Source organism: Rhinoderma darwinii, chromosome 5 (genome assembly GCF_050947455.1).
Source record: "Rhinoderma darwinii isolate aRhiDar2 chromosome 5, aRhiDar2.hap1, whole genome shotgun sequence".
Taxonomy (NCBI): Eukaryota; Metazoa; Chordata; class Amphibia; order Anura; family Rhinodermatidae; genus Rhinoderma; species Rhinoderma darwinii.
Window position 1 is genome coordinate 39,385,937 of NC_134691.1, and position 19,922 is coordinate 39,405,858.

The window sequence follows — 19,922 nt, forward strand, 5'->3', positions numbered from 1 at the left end:
CTCTGATGCCGGCCGTTGCAGGTAGGTGTCAGCTGTTTGAAACAGCTAGCACCTGCTGCGTATGTAGTCCGCTCCATATGCGGCAAGTGCTAGCTGTGCTACCTTCTGTGCCCGCGCCGTATTGTAATGGTGTACATCCGTCGTAATAGTACGTCGGATCTCGCCATAGCGTAAACTATGTTCACACTGCAGTGTACGTTCAGCATATATGCCGGTAAAGCTCCATATGCCAATAAAGTGTCCTTAAAGGGGTTTTCCCATCTTGGACATTTATGACATATCCACAGGCTATGCCATAAATATCTGATGGATTGCGGGTTCCACCTATCTCTAAAACGTGGCCCACTAAACCCCGTTCTAGCTTACTTGGCTCCCGCTGCCTCCCGGCCACTTCATGGTTAGCTCGGCTGTTTCCATAACTCCTGACCACCTAACCACGAAGTGGCCGGGAGGCAGCGGGAGCCAAGTAAGCTAGAACGGGGTTTAGGGGGCCCCATTCTAGAGATAGGCGCGGGTCCCAGAGGTGGACCCGTATCTATCGACCATTTGTGGCATATCCTGTGGATATGCCGTAAAAGTCTAAGATGGAAAAACTCCTTTGTCAAGGTGGTATGCCTTTTTTTTAAAGTGTATTTAATAGCTTTATCAACTACACTATTCATTACAGAGGCATTACATATTTTCATAATGGGAGTGAATGGGTGACGTATTCAACTGCATGACATACAGTGTCATACCTTGGCAGCTTCTGTCGGACATACTTCACATGCAGTGGTGGATAAAGTAGACCAAAAGCCATGGGCTGCTCCACAAACTTGGGCCCCCTTTCCCACCGCCGCTATGCCGTGTCTATAGTGAACACCACCTTTCTGTGTGAGAAATGACAAATGGGTGTGTCCCTACATACTGACAGTCTCCAACCATCCCTGACCGTATCTCACTGTGTAGGGACACATCCTCTTGACAATGGGAATGGTAACACACATTTGTCTGTTATTCCTGGATACACAAAGACTTTATGTGGAATACAAGACATGACAGGAGAGGGGACAGATCCTCTATAGATCCAGTGACTCACAAGTGACGTCTTCTCTAATGGGAGCTGTTTTCTTTTCTTCTCCATCTGACACAGACTGCTATGGAGACTTCTCCTGATGAGACATATTTGCTCCTCGCTTCTGCAGCCATTTCCAGCCTCTATAGAAAAACAAAAACTCTGACACCAAGGCCCAGAACCATACATTAAAGGGGTTGTCTGGGCACGGACTGGTTTTTCATACTGATGACCTATCGATGTGCCCGGAAAACCCCTTTTACTCAGACTAATAAATTCGGACCCCAGAGTAGTTCATACTATACATACAGACCCCAGACCTTCTAAGCTGTTGCAGTCCCCAGACCAGACCCCCCCTAAATAAATACAGACCCCAGAACAAGCACCCTAAATACAGACCTCGGACCAGACCCCTAAATACAGACCCCAGACCCCCTAGAGTCTTGCTGCTGTTCTAGGACTTGCGGTCAAGTGACCAGCAGGTCTTTAAACCGTAACAAGAACTGCAGACATAAGGCCATGTGACCTTATGTCTGCAGGTCCTTTTGCGGGACATACACAATGAAGTTTTGTCATGGTTATTAGCGCGATTCACTGCAAAAATGTGACAAAACTGCATTGTAATTTGGGCGGCCATGGGCCACCCCTAACGCCCTAATGATGATCCGCCATTGTTCCCATGATATACATCCGACGTACACTACAAATTTAGTGTGAATAGAAGTGAATAAGCAAAAAGAATAAATAAAAAGTGGCTGTGTGGTCTGTCTCTTTCTCCCCTGTTGGATGAATATATAGTCCTTCACCTCGGAAAAAAATTAGTTTTGCCTTCGTACCAGAACTTCACCCATTTGGCCCAGTTGTTTTTAATTAGCAGGAGATTGCATGGGGGGGTTCATGCCTATGTGCTCCTAGTTTGTCCACTGAGACCACATGTAAAGGTCAGCTTTTTTGATCTGTCCACTTGGTTGTGGTGTTGTGTGGTAATTTTTGTTGCTGTGGTGCTGTCTGTGGGGCGATGTGGCCCAGAGCCAAATTGGCTTTGTCTGGCAGTATAGGTGCTGTTGGGCCGTTGAGTTGGGCAAGTGCTGTATCTGACAGATAATCTGCACCACAATTTAGTGCGTTTTTTTGGGCTAAATTGCCTGCGTGTTCTAGGTCAAATACTTTTACGGGGAAACCCATCATGCAAACATCTTAACAAAATCAACAAAACTAATATCTGATCCAGATGACAGTAATCAAATATCCTAGTAAGGCACAGTGGGTGATTAGTTATGCAACTGCTAAAATTCTCACCCCTTCAGTAGAACGAAAAGAACCTATATGTGACAATCGGAAAGCACATATCCTCTCTAATTAGTAATTGGGTGATAACATAAACAATAGTTCGTGTATTAGCCCACGGGGACACAGGAAGGATGTACAGGAGGGGAGATTACAGTAAAGGCCCATTAAGCCTTCAGTCACATCTGCGATAGTGCTCCATTCCGTCTGAGCTTTCCGTCGGAACGGAGCCGTGACAGACATGAACGGAAACGTTTCCATCACCACTGATTTCAATGGTGACGGATCAGGTGCCAATGGTTTCCGATTGTCCCTGTTGTGCAAGGGTTCCGTGGTTTTAAAGGAATCAATACCGTAGTCGACTACGCTATTGATTACGTCAAAATGACGGAACACTTGCACAACGGAGACAAATGGAAACCATTGGCACCGGATCCGTCACCATTGAAATCAGGGCTCAGTTCCAACGGAAAGCTCAGACGGAACGCCACGCAGATGTAAACGAAGCCTTACACTGGCCAATTATCGGGCAAATGCTCGTTCATCGGCTGATTGCATAATTTTAAATGCATAAACTTTTATCGTTGCCCGCAGCACATCTCACTGTGTAAACATATATTCTCCATACTAGCTCCTTGTGAAAGGAGCAAACGAGCGGCGATCAACGAGCTGTCTCATCGATCGGCGCTCATTTACATGGCCCACGCTGGGCCGTGTAATACTACCTTTACAGGCTGCGATCTTTCCTCCTGCTGTCCCTTGCAGCTCGAGTTCCCCTACACAGACACAGAACTAGGAAGTTAAACTTTTTTCCTAGTCTCCAAATTTAAACTCTCCAAGCTTGATTCTGGGCTTTAACATGGTGCCAAAAGCTTAGCCCTTAAATTTTAGTCAGGGCAATCATTTAAATATATGACCTATTACATAGATCTTTGGCAGTGACTGGGTTAATAAAGAACATCATAATGCTTAAATTAGGAGTTCAATGTGAACTGGAGGAGAAAAAGGGGAATGTGTTGCATGGTGCTATTTCAGGCAGATCTATGTAAAATGAGAATCTGTTTCTCATGGCATCAGAGAGATGATTCTTAGGGTGGGGGCTGGCCCAGTCCTATAGAAGGCTGGTGAAAGAGGGGTCATTTTTATATATCTTATGCCCTATGAGTAAGTGGAGTTTGCTTATACATGCTTCCCAACCGTCCCGGATCCAGCGGGACAGTCCCAGGCTCCGGGAGCTGACCCGCTGTCCTGGGTAGCTGGCGGCATGCCCTGGTTTCAACAACATCTGCATCCTCAGGACGCAGATACAGTTGAATCCAATGATGTAGCAGGGAGCCGTCAGCTCCCTGCTCCACCATTCGCTATGTAATGCCGGCCATGAGCGGCTTGGCGCACACAGGCATGATGCAGTGACATCATCGCGCCTAGGATCTCTTTTGCTCATTGTTGGAATGGGGCTAGGTGAGTGGTTTTTTTATTATTTTATTATGCAATATGGGGGCATTATACTGTGGGGGAGGCACTCTGAGGGAATTATACTGTGGAGGGCACTATGGAGGCATTATACTGTATGGGGGCATTATACTATGTGGAGGGCATTATACTGTGTAGGTAGGCACTATGGGGCATTATACAGTGTGGAGGGCATTATACTGTGTGTGGGTCACTATGGGGCATTATACTGTGGGGAGGCACTGGGCATTATACTATGTGTGGGGTACTTATGAGGGAATGATATTGTGTGGGGGAAACTATGGGGGCATTCTACTGTGTGTGTGGGGAGGCACTATGGGAGTATTATACTGTGCGGGCTGAACTGGGTGTCAATAGGTGGGCATTGGGTTGGCTAGAGGCATGACGTAATAATTTTTGCCTCGGCACGCTTCCTGCACTACAGCAGTTTCCAGTGGAGGGGACAGGGAACAAGGAGCTATATTTTTCATTTTTTAGAGACAGTTATGGGAATAAGGTCACCTTGCCAATACTAGACAGAACTTTGGTGGCATGCTGCCAATCGATTATCATTTTCCAACATCATCCTGAATTTTTATTTATTTTATAGAAAGCATGGGGAAAATGAAAACATGACCGATCACTCGTTCAGCAATTGTTCTCATAATATTTTCATGCTGCTATTTTGGCTTTATACTTCACCAGCTGCCAATCAGACCAGATTTACTCTGTTAGTTGGGACCACACACCAGGGCCTGGTTCAAGTTGTGACCAACTATTGCCATGCCAATCCTAGTGCTAACGCATTACTCAATAGACAGGTTTTTTAGGGGTTATGTTAATGGAAGTTTGAAAGATTTACCCAAGACCAAAAGGGCTTTTTAAGAAAATAAAAACTAAAAGTTTTGTAATATATGTACAGCTCAAAAAAATGTCTTGGTTCCTCAATGTGTTGCTAAAGGTTCATGCTAAGGTCAATATTGTAAATCATACTCTTTTCTGTATAAGTGACAAGTTTAGAAGAATGGTTAATCATACATAGTTGTACTGACTGAGTGTCCCGTAAAAGGCGGAGGAGTGGTCTGTGAATCCTGTCCATAATATTTAAAGCTGGCTCTGGTATGTGCTATGTCACATAACCGTCTATACTGGAGCAGAGTCCAGCAACAAACCAGAGCTGTGAGGAGTAGCAGAGGTCCTGGGTACAGTTACACATCTCTAATAGGATTGTGCAAAGAAATTCAAGTTTCTTCTGTAATATTTTAAAAATAATTTTTTTGAGGCCGAGACAATTTTCGGGAAAAAAAGACAACCAACAGAGAGGCATATGGCATCAAACCGGATTTTGATCAAAGGTGGTAAAATAGTGAACAGCGATTCGTCACAGATTACTGATGTTTACATTAAAGATGGGATAATCCAAGACATTGGAGAGAACCTGCAGCCAGATGACATTGCTGATGTGAAGGTCATTGATGCCACCGGTAAGCTGCTGATTCCAGGAGGCATTGATACCCATACGCACATGGAGTTCCCATTCATGGGCACATCTTCTGTGGATGATTTCTACACTGGGACAAAGGTAATGAATGACCTGTTCATTGACCGAATTGTGAAGGGGTTTTCTGGTTCTATGTAAATAACCCCTTTTTGTAACATAACGTAATAGTACAGTACGTTAATAGAGGGGGGTCCTCTAGCAGACTCCTCGGCACAGATGACACTAGGCATGGCAGATGACACATGGCACAGAGGATGAAGTGGACTCCAACACTAGACTTCATCCTCTGTGCTACACACAATTACTGGATACGTGATACATTATGGATACGCGGTACAGGAAACAGGATACCGGAACACTGGGAACAGGATACAACTAAGGGAACATTTGCAAACTAACATGGGTAGATACAACAACGCTGAGGCAAGGAGAGGAAAGAGCTATTTTTATAGTCCAGGATGTATTAGGGATTGGCCAGGGAACTCTGAACTGGTGCGTGCACTGGCCCTTTAAGGCCAGGAAAAAGAACGCGCACCCTACAGGCATCAGTGTGGGGGTTGCAGCCAAGGGTGGGGGATCTGGCCAAGTCACCCCTGGTCTCCCGAACGGGTTGTTAAAATTACAGCCGGTTCACAGAGCCGGGGTGAAGCGGGAAACCGGAACCGTTCCCCTGCACTCAACTGTATTTGCGTCCTTAAGACTTGTTGACTAGAGCTTTGTTCTGGTGCTGTATATATGTACTGAGCTTGGTTCTGATGCTGTATATATGTACTGAGATTTGTTCTGGTGCTGTATATATGTACTGAGCTTGGTTCTGGTGTTGTATATATGTACTTGGTTTTGTTCTGGTGTTGTATATATGTACTGAGCTTGGTTCTGGTGTTGTATATATGTACTGAGCTTGGTTCTGGTGTTGTATATATGTACTGAGCTTGGTTCTGGGGCTGTATATATGTAATGAGCTTTGTTGTGGTGCTGTATTTATGTACTGAGCTTGGCTCTTGGGATGTATATATGTACTGAGCTTGGTTCTAGTACTGTATTTATGTACTGAGCCTGTTTCTGGTGTTGTATTTATGTACTGAGCTTGGTTCTGGTGCTGTATATATGTACTGAGCTTGGTTCTGGTGCTGTGTATATGTACTGAGCTTTGTTCTGGTGCTGTATATATGTACTGGGCTTGGGTCTGGTGTTGTATATATGTACTGGGCTTGGTTCTGGTGTTGTATATATGTACTGAGCTTGGTTCTGGGGCTGTATATATATATACTGAGCTTTGTTCTGGTGCTGTATTTATGTACTGAGCTTGGCTCTTGGGATGTATATATGTACTGAGCTTGGTTCTAGTACTGTATTTATGTACTGAGCTTTGTTCTGGTGTTGTATTTATGTACTGAGCTTTGTTCTGATGCTGTATATACGTACTGAGCTTTGTTCTGGTGCTGTATATATGTACTGAGCTTTGTTCTGGTGCTGTGTATATATACTGAGCTTTGTTCTGGTGCTGTGTATATGTACTGAGCTTTGTTCTGGTGCTGTATATATGTACTGAGCTTTGTTCTGGTGCTGTATATATGTACTGAGCTTGGTTCTGGTGTTGTATATATGTACTGAGCTTTGTTCTGGTGTTGTATATATGTACTGGGCTTGGTTCTGGTGTTGTATATATGTACTGGGCTTGGTTCTGGTGTTGTATATATGTACTGGGCTTGGTTCTGGTGTTGTGTGTATATATGTACTTGGCTTTGTTCTGGTGTTGTATATATGTACTAGGCTTGGTTCTCGTGTTGCATATATGTACTGGACTTGGTTCTGGTGTTGTGTATATATGTACCGGGCTTGGTTCTGGTGTTGTGTATATATGTACCGAGCTTGGTTCTGGGGCTGTATGTAGGTACTGAGCTTGGTTCTGGTGTTGTATATATATGTACTGAGCTTTGTTCTGGTGCTGTATATATGTATGAGCTTGGTTCTGGTGCTGTATTTATGTACTGAGCTTGGTTCTAGTGCTGTATTTATATGCTGGAAATCCACACTAAAACATTCTGGACAAGGAATTTCTTTATTTAGAGTCCACTTTAATTTAGGGTGTATTTGGAATATCGTAATTGTTTTATTTTATTATTAGAATAATTTTCCATGGCGTGAAACACCGCGAAACCCCCCCCCCCCCCCCAACAAGTATGTCTTTGTCTGCAAAACAGGGAGCCTTTTGTTAAAAATTTGAATCCCACCCCTGGTTGCAGCCGTGTGTGGCGGCGTCTCTGGGGAGGGAGACGCCGGCATGAAGAGAGTGACCTGGGTCGCGGCTGCCGGTAGGTAGGATGTGCCTGCCGTCAGTAACAGCAGGCACAACAATTTACATTGCTGCTTTCTACTAGTAGCCCTTGGAAACAGACAGCAGTTTTGCTTCACTCTGCAGACAGTCATGTGACTTAACAGCTGAGTTGTAATGGCTACTAAACACGGCTCTGTTACGGCTCCAGAACAACTCCATGGTATACGGCGACATAATACGGCATCCATAGAAGTCTATGGTGCCTTACAGTACTGTACCCCTGTATGCCTCAGATTTGATGCGGAGGCATACAGAGTTTTTTCTGTCATATTTATCTGAGAAAAATAACGCAGTTTTATAAAAGCATTGCTTGTAGGGAAGAATATCTCTGTAATATTGTGTGATACGGAGAACCATAAAGCGGCAAACTGAATGCTTATGGTATTATGGAGCTGCCTGTTCAGTGGCGTCATAAAGGCTCCGTGCACCCGGCTGTAAATGTTATCTGATCTTCCACAATGCACTGCTCTCTGGTTATAGGGCAGGAATTTCTGGGCCCCATACAGACAAGCAGTCTGAGCCCTGCAGACCCCCAAATTAATAACACTTGTCAGCATCAGTACATTGTGAGCAAAACCACATCGTTAGTTACTTTGGAGAAAGGAACGGCCTCCATTAATTGCATGGCCCATTCCTCTCTCCAAAGTAACCTACCACCGGGGCCATGCTCACAAGTAGTTACTAAAGTAACGCGATGGATGACAGGCGGCCTCTGATGACAGTATCGGTCATACTCCCCTGATGGCAGCCCTGAGAAAACCAACAGAATTCTGAATTTCTTCTCCATTCATGTCTAAAGCAGAAAACATCTAATTCGATATCAGTATTATATAAGTAGAGCAAGGGATTTATAAAACTACTCAATAAATTGTCATTTTAAAATGTGAAATGTTAGAAATTGCTATTCAGAGACAGAATTTTTGCCCTGGTTTGGTTATTGCACCAAGAAAATTACCTTTCGATGACACAATCCATATAGTGGGAAGAAAGGTTAAAAAACAGGAGATTTCAGCGATCATCATTGTCAGTAGAGCATCTTACTGCTCGTGGCCAGCTTTCCGGTATTTAGGACTACTTATCTCTACAGAAGATTGACACTGCCGGCCCGGTCTCAATCACCGAGGCAGAAGAAAAGTTAAGTGAGGTCAGAGGAGGACGAAAGCTGAAATGAAAACATTTTTCTGGCAAGATAAATGCTGGTCATTCCTTTATCCAAGTGTAAACCAACAGAGGTACAAGGCCACTGGCCTCTCTGACAGCAGGTGGAAAATACGATTTACCGCGTGTGACAGATTTTTCTACCATTTACTTCCCTTCTTGAACCCGTGCTGACATTAAAAAGGAAGATATTTAAAAAAAAAAAAAAAAAGATTGTCAATCTACAGTAACAAAGATACAGCAGGAGCGAATGTAAGGAAGATTATGGAAGAACTCCACCTGGACTATATGGAAACATGAGCGCAATAACCCCTTGTGTAGAAGTACAGCGTGGGATTATAAGCAGATATCACAAGAAGTGTAGATAAGTATAGCCAAAATAACGACAAGACGCCTTGGGTGTGCTGCATAGATACATCCACGCATCTTTATTAAAAGTCAAAGCACGTTAGAGAAGTTAGGGTAAGTTCACACTGATGTATATGCTGCAGTTTCCAAACGGCAGAAATTCGGAATGATCAAATTTTATCCACATCGTGTGGAAAAACTCAGCACATAATACGTGCATAAATTGACCTGCAGTGCAAGTTATAAATCCGCAGCATGTCAATTTACGTTGCGGAAAGGCAGCGCATTTGTTGCAGTATTACCCCATTGAGTTTAATATGAAAGTAAATTTCCACAACAAATGGCAAATTCTGTAGGTTAGAAAAAAATCATAATAATAACAGTCAAAGTAAAAAAAAAAAATCTAAAAACAATAAAATACAGACTTTTACTCTACTGGCGCGCCCATAACAACATGTGCCTGCCCTTCCGGCTGCCCTGTGTTCAGCAAGCCTCCTGTGATGATCTTTTATTACATGTGACCCCTGTAGCCAAACAAAGGCAGCAACAGTCATGTGATGAAACGTCATCACAGGAGGCCGGCTGTACAAGGAGCAGGGCAGCGCCAGGAGTATAGGCCTTTTTTTTTTTTTTTGGGTAGGCTGTTTTCTGAACTTGTCAATCAGGCCAAATATCCACACCAAATTAAAGCACCATTTGGTGCTTATTTACAGACTTATGTGAACATACGCTTAATGGATATATTAAGAAATTAATATATACATTCAAGGGTCCTCCCATTCTCTTCAATGCGGATGAGCTACAATACTAGACACAGCCCATGGGCAAAGGTGGCGCTGTTTCTGCGGAAAAAAAACTGTGCTGAGACCCCAGTGATCAATTGTAATTTGGCATCAAGTCCTCATTTCTTCTGCAGCGCCATCACAGGGGAAGGGAGCATTACACAGTGTAATTGAAATCATTTGGCTGTTGGTGTAATGCACAGTTACGCTGGGTCCTCCAGAGCAGGAGACACTCTTTGTAATTGCTCTTCATCCTGATTGACAACATTTGAGGGTCGCGATTGGAGGACCACCTAAACGAACTAATATTAACATAATAGGGTATTTTAAAATGGTTTTCTAAACCAGAAAACCTATAATAAAACGACAATATCGACTTACCCATCAGCCAATCTTATCTTAACCCATTAGTGACCGCCCATTAGTGCTTTAACGGCGGCCACTAACGGGCTTTATGCCGATCCATACGTCTTTTTACGGCGCTGCATCGGAATAAATAAATAGAGCAGGGAGCAGTTAAATCTCCCTGCTCTCAGTTACCTCCAGGCTGGGAGCAGACCTGCTCTAACGGGGAGGTCGATTTCTGTATCGATCTCACCCGTTTAACGCCTCAGATGCGCCGCTCAATAGTGGTTTTGGAGGAAGGCGGTATTGCAGTGTATTATAAAAGTGATCGGAGGATCGCATGGGGAAGTCCCCTAGTGGGACTAATAAAAAAGTAAAAAAAAAGTTTAATAAAGTTAATAATAAATAAATAAGTGAAAAACCTCCTAAAAAAATGCTTTATTATTTAAAAAAAAAAAGTAAAACAGTTACACATATTTGGTATCGCCGCGTCCGTAACGACCCAAACTATAAAGTTATTACATGATTTTTCTCGCTCGGCGAACGCCGTAAAAAATAAAATAAAAAACAATGCAAGAATTGCTGTTTTCTGTGAATCCTGACTTAAACAAAATGTGATAAAAAGTGATCAAAAAGTCGCATTTACTCCAAAATGGTACCAATAGAAACTACAAGTGGTCCACAAAAGAAAAGCCCTCATACAGCTGCATCGGCGAAAAAATAAAAAAGTTATAGCTCTTTGAATGTGACGATGGAAAAACGTAAAAAATAGCTTGGTCATTAAAGCCTAAAATAGCCTGGTCAGTAAGGGGTTAAAACAGATCCGTAATATGGTACCATAGCCTGTTATGGGCCCATACTGCCCCTCTGTGTGTCTCCACCATTATCCATCGCATGCTGCATTATACAGGTATCATCCCTAAAAACATTGCTACTAGAGGAGAATACAACGCCTCACCAAGGAAATACATGACGGCACATGGATTGACTATAGGTCTGTAATATGGACCCATAGGGCGGCCGTGTGATGTCGTGCAGTGTCTGTGCACATGGGCCATGACTCCTCTGTGTGAATGAGACTTAACTTTTTGACCATATATTTGTTAAAATCAAGCATGCTCACGTGCCTTACATCATTACTGCCAACATGGAGGATGATAATATCAGCTTCAGAAAATTAAAGGAATTGTCACTTTTCAGCAAATTAATGTTATTTTTTGTATACATAAAAGTTATACAATTTTCCCATATGCTTTCTGTATTAATTCCTCATGGTTTTCAAGATCTCTGCTTGCTGTTATTTAGTAAGAACATTCATAATTTATTTCCAGTGGATAAAATTCTGTCCATGGTCATGTGATGGACACACAGGTGCACGGCTCGTTACAGTATGTGTATCAGACCTGTGCCTACTAATGATCCCAGCACCTGTGTCCATCACATGACCATGGACAGAATTTTATCCAATGGAAATAAATGATGAATGTTCTTACTAAATAACAGCAAGCAGAGATCTTGAAAACCATGAGGAATTAATGCAGAAAATATAGTGGAAAAATTTTTTAACTTTTAAAATATCATTAATTTGATGAAACCGGACAACCCCTTTAACTATTTGTCAACAAGATTTCTAAGACAAACCTCCAATCCGAACACAAAAAGTGATTCGATTCAATTGGCATATACTCTGCAACATGTAAGTAAAGCTCCATACTGGGCCCAGAACACAAGTGAGTGTCCTACTATCCATATAGTGGCAGAGAATACATATAGAAAGTCATGGCCTGAGTATGGGAATATCAAAAATACTATAAATCCTCATTTATTCCCATATTAATGGCCTCGGTTGCGGCGCTAATGCAGAACAAATGAGATAAAAAATCTTTTTATCTAAACCCATACTCGTGATACATCTTGGCAGAATATAATCAAACTAAAACTGGGTCACAGGAGAATTAATGTTTTACACTTAGGGTATGTGCACACACACTAATTACGTCCGTAATTGACGGACGTATTTCGGCCGCAAGTAGTGGACCGAACACAGTGCAGGGAGCCGGGCTCCTAGCATCATAGTTATGTACGATGCTAGGAGTCTCTGCCTCGCTGCAGGACAACTGTCCCGTACTGAAAACATGATTACAGTACGGGACAGTTGTCCTGCAGCGAGGCAGGGACTCCTAGCATCGTACATAACTATGATGCTAGGAGCCCAGCTCCCTGCACTGTGTTCGGTCCGGTACTTCCAGCCGAAATACGTCCGTCAATTACGGACGTAATTAGTGTGTGTGCACATACCCTTACAGGTACACACCTCCAGCGGGTCCAGGGTCAGGCTGACCACCAGAGTAAGGGTACTTTTACACCAGCCGGCTTTGGCTGTAAAAAGGAGTGCCAACTGACGAGACCGCTCGATGATCGGCGTTCGTTTGCTCCATTCACAAGGAGCGAAGTATGGGGATGAGCAATCGTTACTACAATCGTTCTTCCCCATTCATTTCCATCATGTTGGCAGCAGAGATGTGCTGCCGATAACGAATTTTGTGCTGCATAAACGATACGATCAGCCGATGAACAAGCGTTTGCTCATTCAGCGGCTGATCGTTGCCCTGTTTACACAGGATAATGATCGGGAATGAGCGTTCTTGTGAACGCTTGTTTGCCCGTTCATTGGTCTATGTAAAAGGGCCTTAACAGAGGATCCTCCGATGGACCCTGGCGCTGACACAATAATAGACCCCAAAGATCCAGCAGAAGACAACCCCATGTGGAGGTGACTTTGGAGAAAATCACTTGCTCCTAGCGTCTATTTCTTAAGGAATAATTCACAAATAACCTATTGGATCTTATAGATGACATGTCCTTTGTTTGCGATGATAAGAAATATTATGAAGCAATATAAAGGAGTCGTAGACATGTTCAGTAGAGATGAACCCTCAGATATAATTCTCTGGTGGACTCAAAGAACCCCCTGCATCCTCCCTACATGTGAATACTGAGCCTACTATATTAGTGACCCAACAAGCTAATTTCACAGTATCACCCCTACCACAGGGACGCCGTGGGATTCTGTGCACATGATTTCGCTGTGTGAAGAAGCCTTCACTTTAGTTTTTACCGCATACTTGTTGAGCACCAATTTAAGCATTCTCACCTTCCTTACATCATTACCCCCAAAGTGGAGGATCATAATATCTGTGTTACGGTCTTTTACCAGAAATGCGGATTCTAGAAGCCACATTCGATTTGGCGCTGAATAGACTAGGGTGCATAATCCAGGGGTTGCCTAGCTTTCAACTTTGACCTCAATAGTCATGAAAATAATGCAGGAGAAGCGTAGCCAAGGGTCAGAATCAGGAGTTGGACCACAGGCATGGCCGGCCTTAGGTACGTGTGACCAGTGCGGTCGCACAGGGCGCCGCCAGCCGCACTGTGAGGGGGCGCCACAGTGTGTGCATGCCCCGCACCATGGCCAATACTCGGGGCGCCAGCGGGTCTGGTGCCACTCACTTACTGCACCGACCTCAATACTGGCGGCCCCGCGCCCTGGACACCGCTCATCTTGTCCTGCATTCTGAATGACGAGACAGGCCTGATGACATCATTCAGGATGCAAGACAGGGAGGAGACACCGCGCTTCCTGTGCATTTCCAGGGCTGGTAGGGACACCGAGGGAACGTTTTCTCCAGGGCGGCTCCAGCTCCAGCAGGCAGTATTTGCCAGAAGCTCAGCAGGTCAGTCACTGACTGGACTTTGTTTGAATGGGGGAACGATGGGGTTCTAAAAAGAGCAATAATGGCAAATGGACAGAGGATTCAGTGCCACCTTGGTGCCCATTTGCCACTTATTACCTCTTTAGTGTCCTTCTATTCAGTGCCCCGTGATGCCCATTTGCCATTTTGTTGCCCCTTTAATGTTCTTCTGTGACAAAAGATGCTAAAGGCTACAGGGGTATTAAATGGCAAATGGGCATCAAGGGGCCACCAAACAGAAGGAGACTAAAGGGGCAATAAGTGGCAAATGGGCACCATGGTGGCACTGAAAGACACTAAAGTGTTAATAAATGTCAAATGGGTACAAAATTCAGTGCCTTCATAGTGCACATTTACCATTTGTTGCCCTTTTAAACCCTGTTCAGATTACGTGAAAAGCTATGTACACCTTTGAAATTTTTTTGTATTTAATTTTTTATAAAAATCAGTGTGTTTGGTGCAACTTTGTAATTACATTTAAGGCTTCGTTCACAGCTGCGTCAGGGCTCCGTTCAGGTGTTCCATCTGAGCTTTTTGTTAGAACGGAGCCCTGACTGAAACAAACGGAAACCATAGGTTTCCGCTTGCATCACCATTGATTTCAATGGTGACGGATCCGGTGCAAATCGTTTCCGTTTGTCTCCGTTGTGCAAGAGTTGCGTTTTGACAGAATGAAAAGCACAGACGACTACAGTATTGATTCAGTCAGGGTTCCGTTCTGACGGAAAGCTCAGATGGAACGCCTGAACGGAGCCCTGACGCATATGTGAACGGAGCCTTATTAAACTGTGTCATCGGGTCCTGCGTGTCGTCAGTTCATAACTTAGATGTGATCGATAACAGATGGCTCCTGCGTGTCAGAGACACAGGACCTGCTGACACTGAACCGGTCAGTCCCACTGACCTGACGGATTCAGGTCTCAGCGCTAGATACGGCTGCTCTGCATACAGAATACAAAGCAGCTGTATCTCAAAAAGTAAAAATAATTTTTAATAAAATGTATTTATTTAGAAAGTTGCTCAAAACACACTGACTGATTATTTAAACAAAAAAAAATTTACTGTATATTTCAAAAGTGTGTATAGCCTTTAAAGTGGTTGTCTGGAATACAAATTAAACATTTTGTTGAAGCAGCAGGAGGAGTTAAAATAAGAACTTATACTTACCTCTCTCCTCCCAGACGTTCCTGCGCTGGGGGCTCCCGTCAGATCTGTTCTCTGTTTGTATATAGCGGTGACATCATGATGACCGTACACCACCACTGCAGCCTATTAATAGCCTCAGCGGTGTTCAACCGAGACCAGTAATTAGCTGCAGCGGTGATGCACTGTCGACGTGATTTCACAGCTGCAGTCACTCTGTGTACACACAGAACAGAGATGACAGAAGCTCCAGCGCAAGAACGTCTAAGAAGAGAGCGGTAAATATCAGGGCAGGCTCCAGGTTTATGTGGGCCCTTGGGCGACACAAGACTTAGTAGGACCTTTTGTGGGGGAACTCTCGGTAGCAGTAAAATGGCAGAAAACATCACTTTGTGCCCCCATATAGACGTTAGGCTCTGTTTATGCCCCATATAGAAGTTAGGCCTCCAGTTTGTACCCCCATAAGTTTAGCACCCTCTGTAGATAGTGTCACACAGCACCCCTCCCAGGTAGTGCCACACAGCCCCCCCTCCCAGGTAGTGCCACACAGTCCCTTCCCAGGTAGTCACACAGCCGCCCCAGGTAGTGCCACACAGCCCCCCTTCCTGTTAGTGCCACAGAGCGCCCCCTCCAAGGTAGTGCCACATAGCCCCCACCTCGCAGGTAGTGCCACACAGCCCCCTCCTCCCAGGTAGTGCCACACAGCCCCCTCCTCCCAGGTAGTGCCACACAGCCCCCCTACCTGGTAGTGTCACACAGCCCCCCTCCCTGGTAGTTCCACACAGCCACCCTCCCTGGTAGTGCCACACAGCCACCCTCCCTGTAGATTGTGCCTTTGGGGTTCCCTCTAGGAGTGGAATCCCCAACCAGAGCATTGCCGACACTCTAGGTGGGGATTCCGCTTCAGGAGCAGCCCCTCACGTCACTGTCCATATATGGACAGTGTTATTCGAGGCAGCCCCAGAGCCATAGTCCAAGGCAGAGCACTACTAGCACTCTGCCCCAGGACTCCTGCTCTGCTCCTGACATCACTGTCCATATATGGACAGTGATGCCGTGACGACGGCAGCGTCAGCACCTGGCATCCTAGTGGGCCCCCCAAGGGTAGTGGGCCCCGGCACTCGCCTGGGTTCGCCGGGTGTGGACACCTGCCCTGGGAACTATGGGCTGCCTTTTTATTTGAAGCCCTCCTCTCCATGCAGGTAACACTAATACATTATCTGTAATCAGAGAGTTATCACTGTGTGTTATTTGTGGTGTTACATGGGACTGCAGGCAACATCTACTACATTATCTGTACTCAGAGAGTTATCACTGTGTTATCTGTGGTGTTACATAGGACTGCAGGTAAGACTACATTATCTGTAATCAGAGAGTTATCACTTTATCTGTGGCGTTACATAGGAGTGCAGGTGTGTGTGTGTGTGTGTGTGTGTGTCTAAGTGCCTAGATATGTGTCTGTATGTGTATATATTTTTGTGTGTGCATATACTATATTCTATACTCAGAGTTATCACTTTATCTGTGGTATTACATAGGACTGCAAGTGTGTGTGTATTTGTCTGTCTAAGTGCCTATATATGTATCTAACGGTGTATATATTTTGTGTGTGTGCATATACTACATTCTGTACTAGAAGTTATCACTGTGGTATCTGGTGTTACATAGGACTGCAGGTAACATCTCATATATTATCTGTACTCAGAGAGTTATCACTGTTATCTATGGTGTTACATAGGTCTGCAGGTAACTATCTGTTCTGTGTATATATGTGCCTGTGCCGGTATATTTGGGCTTGTGTGTCCATATATTTACCTATATGTATTTGTATATGACCGATTATGTCTGTACTCATGCCTCGTGTGTGTGTGTGTGTGTGTGTGTGTGTGTGTGTGTGTGTGTGTGTGTGTGTGTGTGTTTGTGTGTCCGTATATATATATGTATGTATATTTGCCTGTATGTCTAAATATGTGCCTCTATGTATGTATGGTATATATGTTCCAGTATGTGCATGTCTATATATACAGTATGTGGGTAATTTTTTGGGTTTGTGGAGTGTGACAATAGAGAATCCCGCACAGGGCGCCATGCAACCTAAGGCTGGCTATGACCACAGGTACCAGGCAGAGAATCCAAAGGGCGAGGCAGGAGCGAGTTTAGGAACCAAGCCGAGGTCAGGGAACAAGCAGTTGTCTATAGCAATGTACAAGAGCCGGGAAAGGTATGTACCTCAACAACCAGGCAATGCATGGTAGGACAATGTCACTTTAAATAGGCTGGCAGGATTGATATCATCTTCTGGCGCCAGCTTCCTCGGCAAACGGATGCTGCTGTACAGCACAATCTAGAGCAGAAGTCGGGGCAGGAGGAGTCGAAGCGACCGGTTGCTTACAGAAGGGATGGGACCATAGGGAGGAACTGCACGCTTTTTGCTGGGTAACAATCTGCTTCAGAGAATGAATAATTTGTCAACAAGATTTCCATGTCAAACCTCTAATCTCAACCCAGAACACACAAAAGTGGTAAAAATTACTCTGTAACATGTAAGGTGAGCACCCTACTGGGCCCAGAACACAAGTGAGTGTCCGACTATCCATATAGTAGCCGAAAATACATATACGAAGTCATGGCCTGAATATGAGAACCTCATTAATCCTAGTTGCTTTGTAAAATCCTCATTTATTCCCATATTAATGGTTTCAGTTGCGGCGCTAATGCAGAACGAATGAGATAAAAAAGCTTTTTTTTATCTAAACCCACACTTGTGATACATCTTGGCAGAATATAATCAAACTAAAACTGGGTCACAGGAAAATCAATCTCTTACACTAACAGGACCACACCTCCAGCAGGTCCAGGGTCAGACTGACCACCAGAGTAACAGAGGATCCTCTAATGAACCATTTCTCTGGCACAATAATAGCCCCCAAAGGTCCAGCAGAAGATAATCCCATTTGGAGGTGACTTTGGTCACTGATTCACAAATAACCTATTAGATCTTATAGATAACATGTCCTGTGTGTACAATGACAACAATTTTTTGAAGCAATATAAAGTGGATGTGAACATGTTCTGTATAGATGGAGGGTGAACCCTCAAATTTAATTCTCTGGTGGGCCCGAGGAACCCCCTGTATCTTCCCTGCATGTGAATAATAAACCTACTACATTAGGGACACCACTAACCAATTTTACAGTAGCACCCCCACCATCCTGAGTTATTTTAAATTTAGGAATTAGAAGCAATTTTTTTTAGTAGCATATAATTCATTGATCAAGGCAGCATAACCCCGCAAACAGAAAGTTGCATAAAAAGTATTTTTCTGCCTGAAGCCGCCACTAGGTGGAGCTCACTGCCTCCAGATTTGTACACATATTATTTAGTTCAAAGGAAGCTGTATAAATCTAAATGCAGACAGAATATTCTAATTTAAAAGGGTTGAACAGGATTAGAAAAACATGGATGCTTTCTTCCAAAAACAGGTTGTGTGATGTCTTGCAACTCACCTCATTCATTTTACTGGAGCTGAGCTGCAATACCAAGCAGAGCCCATGGACAGAGGCGGCACTGTCCAAAGAGGCGGCCATGTTTTTCTCATCATGTACAACCCCTTTAAAGAGGACTCTCACCTAAATTATAAAAGTGGACATACACTATCTGGCCAAAAATATGTGGACACCTGACCATCACACATATATGAGCCTGTTAGATGTCCCATTCTTAAACTATGGGCAATGGGGGAATTTGTGCCCATTTAGACAAAAGAGCATATGTGAGGTCAGGCAGTGATGTTGGACGATAAGGCTTGGCTTGCAATCAGTGACAAATTAATTCCAAATGTGTTGGATGGGGTTGAGGTCGGGGATCTGTGCGGCCAGTCAAGTTCTTCCACACCAAACTCCCCCAACCATGTCTTTATGGATCTTGCTTTGTGCACAGGGGCATAGTCATGCTGGAACAGAAAAGGGCCGAACCCCACAAAGTTGGAAACTACAATTGTCAAAAATGTCTTTGTATGCTGAAGTGTTAGTATTTCCCTTCACTGGAACTAAGGGGCTTAGCCCAACCCCTGAAATACACCTCGTAGCATTATCTCTCCTCAACTTTACAGTTGGCACAATGCAGTCAGGCGGGTATCGTTCTCCTGACATTCCCCAAACCCAGACTCGTCCATCAGACCGCCAGATAGAGAAGCGTGATTCATCCCTCCACAGAACACGTTTCCTCTGCTCCAGAGTCCAGTGGCGGCGGCTTTACATCCCTCCATCTGACGCTTGGCATTGTTCAGGGGGATGTAAGGCTTGCATGCAGTGATCATGAAAACCCATTTCATGATGTTCCTGGTGCACAGTTCTTGTGCTGATGTCACTTCCAGATGCAGTTTGCAACTATGTAGTGAATATTACAACAAAGGTTAGGAGATTTTTACCCTCGGCGGCCCCACTGTGGGTTTGTGTGGTCTACCGCTTCGTGGCTGAACTGTTGTTATTCCTAGATGCTTCCACTTTACAATAATAACACTTACAGATGACCGGGGAGGATCTAGCAGATCAGAAATTTGATGAACTGACTTGTGGCCAAGGTGGCATCCGATGACAGTACCACGTTTAAAGTCGCTGAACTCTTGAGTATTACCCAAACTACTGCCAATACTTCTCTATGGCGATTACATGGCTGTGTGCTTAACTTTATACAACTGTTTGCAATGGGTGTGGCTGAAACACCAGAGCTCAATAATTAGGAGGGGTGTCCACATACTTTT

The 19,922-nt window shown here is 44.2% G+C and overlaps 1 protein-coding gene across 1 annotated transcript in view; it reads left to right on the top strand.

The window, feature by feature from the left end:
• Window positions 1-4,912: 4,912 nt before the first annotated feature.
• Window positions 4,913-19,922, top strand: part of DPYS (dihydropyrimidinase) — a 69,145-nt gene continuing 54,135 nt past the window's right edge. Inside the window, exon 1 of the mRNA XM_075825839.1 lies at window positions 4,913-5,375. Within this exon, the coding sequence (XP_075681954.1) occupies window positions 5,121-5,375 (255 nt within the window). The 5' untranslated portion in view covers window positions 4,913-5,120. The remainder of the gene's footprint in view (window positions 5,376-19,922) is intronic.